The 13,479-nt window shown below is 34.8% G+C and overlaps 1 protein-coding gene across 2 annotated transcripts; it reads left to right on the forward strand.

Annotated features, from left to right (window-relative positions):
- The first annotated feature begins 12,678 nt into the window (after window positions 1-12,678).
- SkpB (SKP1-related B) lies at window positions 12,679-13,398 on the forward strand. 2 transcript variants are annotated; one of them, XM_068290587.1, is made up of 2 exons: window positions 12,679-12,755; window positions 12,863-13,398. In XM_068290587.1, exon 2 carries the CDS (start codon window positions 12,863-12,865, stop codon window positions 13,346-13,348), a length of 486 nt encoding a protein of 161 aa, XP_068146688.1. In that variant the 5' UTR covers window positions 12,679-12,755; the 3' UTR covers window positions 13,349-13,398. The 2 variants fall into 2 exon arrangements, with proteins under 2 accessions (XP_068146688.1, XP_068146687.1); XM_068290586.1 differs by having other exon boundaries at window positions 12,683-12,789.
- The last annotated feature ends 81 nt before the right edge of the window (window positions 13,399-13,479 follow it).

The following is a 13,479-nucleotide window of genomic DNA, read 5'->3' on the forward strand; positions in this document are numbered from 1 at the left end:
AGAGTTAAGTTTTTATGATAGTCGACCGACACAACACAATAATAATTATCCAATTCTTAGAATACTAATTAGTCAGTTTTGCGGCTTGAAACACATTTTCTCCTGTCTCTCTTTTGTAAACAAAAATAAAACAATCAAATCAAATTGTTTACTTGTAATTCTTTTAGATAAAGTATTATTTATCAGAATTTCTAATTTAAGCCATTATTATGGATTTAACAGTCCTCGTAAAAGTTATATCTCTTTTTTTGATTATAGTTTTTGTTTAAGTTTATAGAGTAAAAGCAAAATTTAACAGTCAGGGCAAAGAACTTTACAAAAACAGTGTTTCAAGTGAATACAAATACTCTTTTTTATACTCCCTTTCTGTAGAAACTTTAACTACAATAATCAGTATAAATTAAGTCTTTCATGTTCTCTGAAAACCTTTGAGGCTATAGTTTTTGGTGACTTGTTTTAATTATGATGATTAACAATTTTTGTGAGGGGTAAAATTTTGTTGGTCCCAGAAGCTCTTCAGGCTTTTTCATCTGAAAACTTTTCTAGCAACATTTTGTTTTGACTTTTGACTGAACAAATTAAACAGAGTTTTGGTGTTTTTTTTTTTTGCCAGTTGACATTTGCCAGAGAAAGGGAGAGAGCGGAAAAAGAGTTGGTAAAAAAGGAAATGCTAGAAAAAGTTTCGTTTTTTTTCTAGTTTTGTCACTCATTTGCTTGGTCGGTTAGTCAGTCATTCAGTTAGCCAATCGCTCAGTTGGGGTCAGTTTTGGTCTCTAATTGCTTTTGCAGTACAGGAATACCGTTATAAAGTTTGTATGTACATATGTATGTCCGTTTTGCTGTTGTCAAGCTTCGCTTTTGGATTTTTTTTTCGCTGACTGTACTTAAAAATGTTAGTTCAGTTCTTTTTTGGGTGGCAGCCAAACTGACAACAGCATGAGTGTATCTGTCTGTGTGTATGTGTGTGTGTGAGTGGGCAAAAGATGTCGGCAACAACGTTGACAATGGTAACTTATAGAAAAGGGGAGACACATAGAGAATAAGAGACTGAAAGAGAGGCAGGAAGAAGGAAATGTGTGTGAGACAGAGCTGTGGCTTCCGTTTGTGCGGAAGTCGTCGCCATCTTCTTGCATTTTGGTCATCCTGCGCCCACTCACCACACACACACACACACAGATACACTCTCTAACACACTTCTGAGAAATTATGGCGGCATTTGCCACAAATCGTGCGTGTAAAGTGATGTCATGGCACAAACCAAAATCTCAAAATGCATGCGTCAGCATTTCTGCATGTGATGCAATAGTTTTATATACCCTTCACCTCCTCTCCACTCCGCCCGTCTGCTGATTGCTGCCTCCATTGATAAATACAATTTGTATCTATGCAACGAATGGACGAATTTTTGACAATTTAACAGTTGCTTAGAAGAATCTTTCGGCTTTTATTTTTTTTGCATATTTCATAAACAGACAGAGACTAAGAGTGGTGACGGTTGGTGGGGGTGGGCCCGAGGTCAGGGGGTGTGAGGTAGGTAAGGGACCGCCGACCGCCACTTGCTGTTTTCATTTCAATAAACTTGAGCACTTTGTGCGTCTTGTCATGAATATTTGAAGAACCCAAAACGGCGACGTCTTATACTTATCTTCTTCTACTTCGTTTCTGTATTTTTTTTTATTATACTTCGTCCTTTTTGTGTTATGTGCCCGCGATGGAACACCCATGCCGCCAAAATCCATATTAAAGTTGTTGTATTTGTATTTTATTTGTTTCTTCTTGTCCTTGTCCTGTTTTTACCCTGTAAAAATAAACATATTAAAATCATCATCGAAATGGGTCTTGACATACTTTATAAAACATTAGCGAGAAGTTTAGAGAAAAAGAAGAAAGAAAGCGGTTCTAGCGCAGTAAAGGGGGAGGGTAAACTTTGCCCTTGAAAGTATGCAATAGGCTGAAATAATGTTTTTTATTTTCTACGAATTTATAACTTTTCGAACATCCTGAACTTAAAGATTGGTCTACAAACCATATTCTCGTTAAAGATTATTCTCATAAATCCTCTTATTGAATACTTAAAGCACTTAGATCCGCCACAAAAAAGTTCGATTTAGTTTTTCAATCTCAAAAGTAGTTATTTCTTTCGCTTTTATAGCATTAAATTGAAAAATAAACACTTAGAAACGTTTCAAGTTGTTGAAATAAAACTAATTATCTGATTCCTACAAAATATCCCTCAACAGAACTTTATTTCGACTGAGTCGACTTTGGGTCGACTCTAAAACCCACTGGGATTTGTTATTTTGCTTTTCTTTTTTTTTTTTTTTTTTTTTTTGCTTCTGTTATTTTGTCAACAATTTCCACTTGTTGTTGTTTTTGTTGATGTTTTTGTTATTGCTGTCGTTTTATTTTTTTGTTTTGCTCCCCGCCGTCTTGTTTTGTCTCTAGTTTATTTATAATTTAGCACAAGAGAAATACATTTAAGGTAATTAATTTTGTCAATTAAAGTCTGAAGGAATTAAATTCTGTTGCGCCGTTTTGAAGTTGAATCTTTCTCTTGCTTTTTTCTTGCTTGTTTCTTTGAATTTCGATTTCAATTTCGCATTTCGTTTTCGATTTCCATTTTAAAATGACAGGAACAAATCAAAAAATCATGTGACCGATATCAAACCTAATTTCAATTTCAATTGGACGCCTAAAAATAGGCAACAATCCGCAAGTAGATTCGGCCAACAAGCGGAAACCAAAAAGTGCATGTGTGGGTGTCTCGTATCGATATACAGGGGCTTCGTTTAAGAAAGGGATCTCAATTAGTGAGAGAATTTGAATTTTCAAAACTTCATAGCAATTAATTTTGACTTAGCATTTTTAAAATTATAAAGTAAGTATTAAAATTTTCATTTTTGAGTTATACTGGACTGGACTAGACTAACAAAAATAAATAGGTTGTAGACTTATTAGCTATGAAGTCATCCCTTTGAACAGTCTATATTCTAAAGGTATATTACTCATACGTCAGGTAAGAGCACAAGACAACTAAGTAATATAAGAATACTTAATTTTCCGCCCAAAGGCAAATCTGGTATGAAAGCAAAAGTTCGCCCCCTATAATATTTTGACAATTTCGTAATTGTTTTAGGTGTTTTAAACCGAAATAGAGATATCCTTAGACAATTCCTGCTCAAATACTCGTGAATAAATGCCCCCCTTAATCACAAAAGATGTCTCAATCAATTTTGGCAGCTTTAGCTTGGCTCTAAGTAAGTTATAACTGGTAGATATTGGCTTATGACTTCCCCCATGCCTAGATAAAAATCTAACAACGTTCAAGTGTTACTCTCCTTTCTTTCTACGTGTCCTTCCCCAATTCTATGTGTTTGCTGACACTTAAACCTAAAGCAGCTTTGAAGCTTAAACGGCACTTGATGCTTGACTTAACACAAATATCTGCAAATATCCGCAGACACACACACTCACACACACACACACAAAGGCTCACACATCCACATCCCCATCCGCATAGACTTGCCATGAAGGCAACCGCCGACTTGTATCCTCGTATATCAAAAGCCAAAACGCGTTGAATTTTCCATTAGGTTGAAAAGCATTTTGCAGAGGAGAGCAACACAAAAAACAGAAGCAGGGACACGTGGGTTCTGTTTTGGTGTCGGTTCTTTATTTTATTCGAGTATTTGCCTTGTTCTCACATCCATTGACAGCTGTGTCAGGCCCTAGAAAAATAAAATATTGGCTGATGTGTGTTTAAAAAATGTTTTTTGTTGTAAATTTTCCTCTCTCTTTCTTTTTTTTTTATGAAGAAGCTCTCAGGGGTTGGCTCAATGAAATCAATTAGCTGCTTCTAAACAAAATGAAACCAGAACTGAACAAAATGCTAAAAGTTTTTTGGGAAAGGTCAGCAAAAAGTTTGTCAAAGTATTTCATTGTTGACTGAATTAATTCGATATTAAACGAAGAAGAATGAAAGTTTTCTTCTCTTTTCCCTCCTTTTTTTTGTCCGTTTGTCGCCTCAGGCAAAGCCTTTAGACTAGACTAAAGATTACAGTTAAAGTTGTAACAACAAAGTGACAGCTTGATGGCGGAAAAGATTGTGAATACATCAAAATGAGAAAGCAAAAAACTTATACTTATACAGAACTTGCTATGGCTCCCACAACTAACTAACTGACATAGGAAATTCAAAGAAAATCAATTAAACAGAGTTCGGTGAAAGTAATTCAAAGCAAACAAAACTTATCTAACTATTTAGAAACCCCTTTTCATTTCTTCCTTCGAAGTGTCCCTCAATAGGAGTGTGAGGTTTCAGGAGTCATTATGTACGAGGCAAAAAAAAACTTACTTACTTAATGATATCGCGCTCTTTGGCATATGGAAGAAGGCGATAGAGTGAGAAGTAGGACTAACAGGTGGCAAGAGGTGAAATGTGTGTGAAAGTAAGGGAGTTTCCACCAGACAGAGGGAGACACAAAGAGGCGACAAGGGAAAGAGACAGAGTGAAAACGATAAAGAGAGAGAGAGAGAGGAAGTATGTATGTTTCCCTTATACTAAATAAATTCCACATTAAATGATTTCTTTAACAATTGTATACAATGTGCAATTACATTCATTCAATTACCATTTGTATTATAAGTACCTGGTTATGAAGTACTTAAGGCAGTATCTTTTGGATAAGTAACTAATCCTAAAACTAAGCTAAACTAAAACTAACTCGTTCAAAAGGTTAAAGTTATAATTTAGTCAATTACTGGAAACAAACTAGACTACATGAAAAGGTTTTAGGTTGGGTTTAACTCTTTTGCCTTTGATTACATTTTACAACACTAGCGATCTTTGAATAAGGATGTATAATTCCTTCCTTATTAGTAAACATTGCATATGAATTGGTAAAGAAAATCTTTTGTCTTTTTTCAGACTTGTACTAAATCTAAATATTTTTTCATTTATTTCTTATACATCTTATCCCATCTTTCAATAGATAGCTTAAAACAGATCGATGTTAACGACTTTTTCCGGCTTTGTAGGATTCTGAATTAGACCTCCTTTGCTTTCCATCTCTATGTTTTTTTTTTTTCGTTTCGGTAATTGCTTTAATTTTCATTTCCATCATAAAATTAAACGTAAAAAATTGTAGCAAATTTTGAGGTAATTGCAAGACAGATTTTCATCACTTTTCCCATTTTATACTTACATATATTTTATGAATACGAAGCAAAAATGAACATTTCGTCGGCAATTTTATGGCATTTACAAGCCCCCATTGACCCCTTTAACCCCCTTCTGGCGCAACCATAGCCAAAAAGAATCGTCGTCATCATCAGGAGCAGAGGAAATCAGAAGCATAGAATTCATCCAAGCATATTTCTGGAGTGTTGGTTTTTTCTGCCATCACACATATCGTTTCGTTTCGTTTGGTTTTTATTTCTGTTTTTAGATTTTCGCGTTCTCACTAATTAAGTTTGAACTAGACGACTAAAGAGAAAGAGAAAGAGAGAGAGAGTGGGTAAGGGAGGAAAGTGAATTGTATATGCAGTTTTTTATGCACCCAAGGAAGGATGTGGGAAGGATATACATATATATGTATTTGTGTGTGTATCATAAATCAACGCCCTGGTAAATCAAAGTGCAAAACCAAACTGACATACATTAAGCATTTATGTGTGTGTATCTGTGTGTGTGGGTGAGAAAGAGCATTGGATGTTGGTTCTTGAACAATCTGGTTACTGGTTAGATATAGCCTTCACTGGATTTTTGGTTTCTCGGTTTCCGTTTTTACGACTTTAAAATGTCATAAATGGTAAAAAACACAAAATACAAGGGAGAATGTTGTTGCATTAAGGTAAGCCAAAGTCAATGGGTTAAGTGCCGTCAGATATGTCTGTGTGTTCATGTGTGTGTGTACGTGTGTGTGTGTGTGGCACGTGTGCACCCCCTCCAACCTTCTGGTCATACTGAGAGGACTGGTTCTAGTATGAAAGCCATATTGCCACGCGTTGATGCACATCATCAATTTTTAACGCGCATGTTTTACGTGACCTCCTCCTACTTTTTGCCTCCTTCTACGACTACTTCTGCCCTATGCCCCCTGCCCTCCCGTTACCAACTTCCTTCAGTCTCTCACCATTTGCACCAACGCACTTTGTGACGTCATTTAAATGGATTTGGTTTGGTTAAATCTAAATGCAAGAGTGTTTGGTGCCTAGCAAAATGCCATCCACTGAGGTTTTATTCGCATATAACATTTCAAAAGCCATTAGAAAACAACAAAAACAAAACACAAAAACACATCAAAAGTATGCGTATTCGTATTCCTATACGTATACGGATTCTCATTCACATTCCATTCCGCCATCTACTTTTCCATTTTATCTGTAAAAAGCCACAAACAAACATCAAGACAGTTCAAATCGAAAAGAAATGCGAAAAATAACACACAATAAAGTGAAAACTGTGCAAAAGTGACTAATAAAATGTTTAGATTCTCACAATTTTCTTTTGCACTTCAGTTGGCAGGGAATAGCTTTCGACTTGGATTAGTTGGATTTCAATAATATCGAAAAACTTGTTTCGAATGACAGTTGATTAGGTAAGGCAGTCAAAGACAATCTCTCTGTAGACAAGTGCTTTAAAAAATTTGGATTACATACTAAATCAAAAGTATAATCATCCGATTCTTGGTTTTGAAAACATTCTACAATCTAAGCATCCCAACAAAGGAGTGTTTAAGTTTGAGTGCTTTTTAGTTCTAACATAAATTCTACAAAAATAATCAATTTTTGGAGCTTTGTATTTCTTTTTGGAGTTTTGATTAGTGTTTGGGCTGCTGAGTGTTTTCATAAATTATATATATTTTTCTTTAGTCCATTGATTCATATTGAATTTGAAACAGAATAGGGTAGGGTAAGGGAAATAAGACATTATGTCGAATCTAAACTATTTAGAAAGTCGATTGAGTTATTGCTTCAGGGCAATGAGTCAAAATAAACTTCCTTGTTTTTTATAAGGGTCTATCGATTATAGTAGTCTTCTTTTTACAGAGTGAATAACAAAAAATACTTAAGTTTCAAATCCCAAAATTACACAGGCCGACATTATTGAGGTCATGAAAAAGTGTTTGAAGTTCAATAGTTCTCCTATAGTAATTGGGGGGTGCTGATCACGGCCCTGTACTCAGTTTTTCTCCATCACGTCAGGATTTCTAAAAAAAAATGCGTTCAAATTATTCAAAATTACCTCATTTGCAATATATTATTCCATGATATAAGCATAATATTGCTTTAAAAACATTATTATCTTATCCTATTAATATACTAGGCTTGATTTAAAAGAAATTTACAAAATATCAAAGAGTTATTTCTTTGTTATAATAGATAATATCTTACACTCTGGATATAGTTCTATAATGAGTAAATTTTGAACCAAAAAGTATGCTATAACGATTCCAAGAATTGTCTGCTTTTAAATTTTAAAGAATTGTGGGAATTTGCTGCGTCTTACAAATTGTTTATTAGTTATATGTGCAAACAAGAACTAATTTTCTTTCTTCTTTCTGTTAAAAAAGTTGAAAATTTTTGTTTCAAACTTATTATAGTATACTTTTGGGTGCATATTTTCCAACCCCAGATCTCCAGATTTCAAAAAATCTGGACGTGATGGACAAAAACCAAGTATGCAGTTAGAGTCAGCGTACCCGAATTAGTTAAGAACACCTCTCAAGTTAACGTCAGCAAAAATCATGTCGGCCTGTGTTATACTTGTTCATTTGCCTAGATTTGCCTACTTGCTTTTATTTCTGCCCAAGATAGACGTTTGGCATTTTGAAACTATTTGCTGCTTTAGTATTTACATTCTTTTTGCTTATTAAGTTTCCGGTTTACTTTTTTTTCCTAGTTTTTCTTTACCTTTGACCAAAACCTGGTAATGCTGCATTTGACGTCTGTCGGTTCTTTCGAGCAGTGCTCATGTTTACCGTTCTTTTAAGTGCATTGGTTGAGCGACAGCCCGACGAAAGTAGACTTTTGAATACCCTACGTTAAATTTTATGCTGAAATGCTAAAATAACTAATGCAAGCCTATAGACAATGGATTTTTGTTTCAACTATAACCTATTTTTTGCCATTTCAGCCTGGGAGTAGGCAATATAATACTATAAAATATTTTTGCTCCTTGAACAGATAATATCTTACAATTAGTAATAATCAGGAATATAAGTCCCGAATTAAGTCCTCCAATCACATTTAATCCGTTTTAGAGTATACAAATGTACCCCTGTCCTTCTTCCATCAGCTTGCTTCCTGGCATCGCTAACAAACGCCCACAACCACTCCAAGAATCATCGCAGATGTTTTTAAAGTGCAAAAGGCAGCGATGAACTTTTTTTCATACAAAACTTCCCATAGAAAGGACTATGTGTCACCTTTTAGAGTAAAATCCATTTGATATATGTCTGCATGGAAGTTTCTCGCTACTCCCGAAGTGTATGAAATTAATGAGAAAATGGAAAACTGAGTAAAACACAAAAAAGAAAGTGAAACAAAAAGAATGTGAAAATTGCTTTTCCTATAGATGTTTCTTGGTGGAGGAGGACAGGCAACAGGTAGGTGGGTATGGTGGGAGCGGACAAGGCAATAAATTTAACTAGAATCCTGAAAAAGGCACCAAAAAAGGGAAAGAAAGAACGCAACTTAGCCTTAAGTGAAATGAGAGTAAAAAATACAGAAAGAAAAGGCTTACGGCCATATGGAAATTAAAACCAGATAAATAAACAAAGCGGACCAAAATATATATATTCACCTATATATAAATATATACATATATACCTAAATATACTTTTATAAAAAGGAGCATAAAATACATTTTTTTTCTTCTGTTTTTTTACTTTTTGTGGGCTAAAAATGAAATTATTAGCAAATAAATGAAATTTGCGCAAAAGAACACACAAATTTTGTTCTTTAATATTTTCATTCAATTTTGATACCCTTTCGAAACGAAGGTAATATGCATTCTGAAAAGAATAAAGACTATATACATATTATTAGAGGTTTAGATATTGTTTTTATTTTTTGTTATTTCATGGATCTAATATCTTGATTTCATTCAAAACAACAATTAGAGAGAGCTTTTAAAAGACTAATTATGCAAATAATACATATTTTGATATTTTGGAATTCTTTCTTAAATAGTCTAAATTCCTAAGATGTTATAGTTCTAGGGAAAAGTATTACTAATTTTCACTCTAATATATGTTACATCAACCAAGGGGCAAACAATCAATCACTTGAGAAATTCACAAGAGTATAACACTTTCGGTTTAAATAAAATTAACCCGACCCTCTGGGGTTTCTCACTTTTTCATTTGGGCCCGTTTATGAATATCAAAGGTGAATGTGTGAGAGGGAGGCAACTGAGGATAGGAGTGGAAGGAGTAGAAGGAAGAAGTGAAGAAAGGAGGCTGTAGTTGTATGTAGTTTAGCCAGGACCAAGTCCGGGACCAGAACTGTCGTGTCAATTCAATCAACTTGTCGGGTCTGGCTTGCTGCTGCTTTTGCTGTTGATGATGTTGCTTTTGTTGCTGTTGTTTGGTTATACAAATGAAAATTTATTGTATGTGCTTTGTGCCTTGACACACACAAACACACTCACACACAATGCATAAGCATAAGCATAAGCGTAGCCCGTCAGTATCCCGTCTCTCTTTCAATTTCACCTGCACAATCCACACTTACTCTGCCTCTCCCTCTGCCTCTCTGAGTGCCCCTCAACACCAATTTCATTCCGTTTATGCCACCGCCAAAACATTGTCGTCGCTTTTAATATGCAGAAATTTTCCACAGTTTTCTTTTTATTTGAGTGTCACACACACACACAAACGCACGGATGAAGAAAATTGAAAAGAAATAAAAGGGAACAAGAGAAAAAATGCTTATGTGTTTGGCCACAACTTAATTAAACTTCATTTCACATCTCTCTATGCTGGTAAATCTTGTCAATTGTGACAACTTTATTCAAAAAATTTACTTACTACTTTTGCAACACCGTCTTGCAACATATGCCACATGTTGCGCAGCTAACAAGAATTTCAATTCTCCGAAAAGGTCAAAACCCTTTTAATCGCTTTAATATACTTTACGGATAGTGCTAGCATAATTTAATAAGTGTACACTGAGAGAAATAGTGCAAGAGCTAGAAAATTAATTCCAGGAAGGGACTAAGCCGATTAAATAGAATTAGCTTATGCATAGCTTACTAAAAGTAAGCAAAACATTGAAAACTTTATTTTCCATGGCCTAAACAACAGAAGATGAGTTTCAAAAATTAAAATCTATCGATTCTCTATGCAGGACATCACGATTCATTTTCTAATCAAATAAAGATCTCTTGGAAGTAAACTAAAACGCAAAGATATAAAGTTAAACTGTATCTGTATAGACCAAAATAAAAATATGTACAACATGTTGTAAGTGTAATTTTATAAATCTTTAAAACCTCTTGTCGCCGTCTCAAAACTATACAAAAAAAAGACTCTTTTTCAAATGCAAAAATATCAAACTTTGAAAGTCTATTTTATCTACATACGCAAATATACTTCAGGGAAAAGTAAGCATCGACTCTAAAATACCTGGTAGTTAATGTCGAATCTAAGACTTTCAAATGGTAAACTTTGTCCCCAAAAGTATGCATTTGAAGACATTTTGTAATGTACAGTAGATATAAAATAATTTCTAAAGCAAAACATTGTTTACAGACAATATGAGGAGTTCGGTTTTTCAATATTATTACTGATAATGAGCATTGTATCGCATCCATATACAAAGGAATTAAGCAAATATAATATATCATTTATTTAAGGGTGCAAGTTGCGAGCAACACAAATAATGAAGCCTAAAAGTATGCAATAATTTTAAACGTGCTTACAAATGAAAAAGTTAAAAGAATTGGCGTGGCTCAAACAAAATTTTAAACCATAAAATCCAAAAATCCACAAAAGTATCAGGAGTGTGATAAATTTGAATCAGTTATTTTAGTATGTGTAATTAATGTAATTTTTGTTTTTGCTTTTGAAACTCTAGTATACTTTTAGATAATCGAAATGCAGGGTATGAATGGAATGCCAAAAGTGAAAATAAAAATCCATGACATACTCGTAGTTGTGTAAACCGAAAGACAAAATGTATGTGTGTGTATGCTGAATGTAAAATGAAAGGAAGCGGAAATGTTCAGGGCAAAAGTCGTGTGTTGTGTTGTTTCGAGTCGAGCAACAGGAAAACAGAACTGCATATAGTCTACACACAACCACACAAGCAGTTACATGTGCACTAGGACAAGATGACACTGTTATGAAACTTGCAACAAAAGGCTAAAAACCATCTTGTCGTTGTCGTAGTCGTTGTCGTTGTCATTGTAGTGTTGCATTTGCCTCCCGATGTTGGTCTGTTTTACAAGCAAATAAAGGCGTGACATAGTTCATGCACTTTCTCTCTCTCAATTTACCTTCTTACACACTCGCTGCGAGTGGGTCGTAGTCATTGCCAGTTGAAAAGTCAGTCTCACTAACAGGACACTTGAAAGAATTGACAACAAAGGGCATAGCTAAAAACTCAACACACACATGTGTACATATTGTGTGTGACATAAAGGCAATAAGCAAAAGGTAATTTCAACTTGTATTTGACTCTTGTATTCTCTTATAATCACCTTTGCGAAACTTCATTTGGTTATATTGAAACTGAACAAAGAATACAGCTACAGGTTGGCTGAATAACTGGTGCAATGAACCTGGCCAGCAGCTGGAAGGCCAACAAAATGAATTTTTTTTTTTTTTTTTTTTTGTTTGAACTGAAAGGAAAAAGGAAATTGCTTATTCTTCGGCATCAGCTTGAGCTTCAGTTTTTGCTGTTGCTTTTCTTATAGAAATGTCTACATATTTATACAGTGGTCCCGGGGCTATCAAATACTTACATTTTTTCCAAAAAAATAACAGCAAAGAATAAAATATCTGTCTGTCCGCAGGAACGAAACACAGGAAACCCATAAAACACAGTATAGTGCTGTCCAGTGTGTCTATTTTAGCTTTTTTGAAATTATTTTGCAGCAATTTAGCTGGAAAATTTGTGTTTTGCTTTTAGGAACGTTTCGCAGAACGAACACGATACTGAAACGAATTGTCTTTGATAACTGAGGATCCACTGTATATACTGTATGTCTAGAAAGCATTTTGTTTTATTTATAACTAACCGGGGGGGCATTTTCCCTTGTCTGTCTGCTTGAGTATGTACCTGAGGGGATTGGTTTTCCCCCAAAATCCCATACAAGCAGTCAGTCAGTTCATTGAACAGCAAAGAAGTTTAAAATGTTGGGTCAAATTATGATTTGTGAGTCAATGATCGCATCGCATTTAAAATGAAATAATTCTAACGCTAAAAAAAATCGCAAAACTTGGTCACACTCTTTCTTCAGCAACTTTCTTGGCGGCTTTTTTTTAAATTTGCTTGCATTATCATTTTTTTTTATGTTTTACTCCTATGCAATTACTCAAAATTATTTATACAAAACATTAGCATTTTGAGAGATTTTCAACCCTTTACAAATTTGTTGTTGTTGGCAAATTACATTAGTTCAAGTTGAAGAGCAAAAAAGAAATTGAAACCTATTTTTAGTCAGTAGGCCAGAGCTAAAGTGCCTTCTCTATGGGTTGCCGACGTCAGTATTTTATTGTATTCTGGTTGCCACAATCACAACAGTCGTAAGTGAGAATAAACTAGAAGGAAAAAAAAACAGTAAGACAAATAAAATTTATTTAATTTATTTTTTATGAATTTAATGCTGGCGTTCTGCTGTTAAATAACGAAGATGCCCATCATACGTTTGGAATCGGGAGATAAGGAAATTTTTGATATAGACCAGGAGATAGCAAAATGCTCGGACACAATTAAGACGGCACTCGAAGATTTGGGTGATGAGAGTGACAATAGCGTTTTGCCTCTACACAATGTGAACTCACTGATACTGAAGAAAGTGCTTCACTGGGCCACATACCACAAGGATGATCCGGCCCAGGCCGAAGAGCTTGAGAACAAGGAGAAACGCACTGATGACATTTCTTCGTGGGATGCAGATTTCCTAAAGGTGGACCAGGGTACACTATTTGAATTGATATTGGCTGCAAATTATCTCAGCATTCGTGGACTCTTGGATTTGACTTGCAAGACAGTTGCAAATATGATTAGGGGCAAGAATCCACAGGAAATACGCGACACATTTGCCATTTTCAATGATTTCTCTCCAGCAGAGGAGGAGCAAGTGCGCAAGGAAAATGAATGGTGTGAAGAGAAGTGAAAATAAATTGGTGCCTTGAAAGAATAAAATAAATGTATTTAAATCGAAAAGTAATTTAAAAGTAACGTTCGTTTTACTATCCACAGAGGGCGCGCCGGTAAGTCAGCTGTTTATTTTTCCTCCCACGAGAA

The sequence above is a fragment of the Drosophila tropicalis genome, unplaced genomic scaffold (genome assembly GCF_018151085.1).
Source record: "Drosophila tropicalis isolate 14030-0801.00 unplaced genomic scaffold, ASM1815108v1 contig_593, whole genome shotgun sequence".
Lineage (NCBI taxonomy): Eukaryota > Metazoa > Arthropoda > Insecta > Diptera > Drosophilidae > Drosophila > Drosophila tropicalis.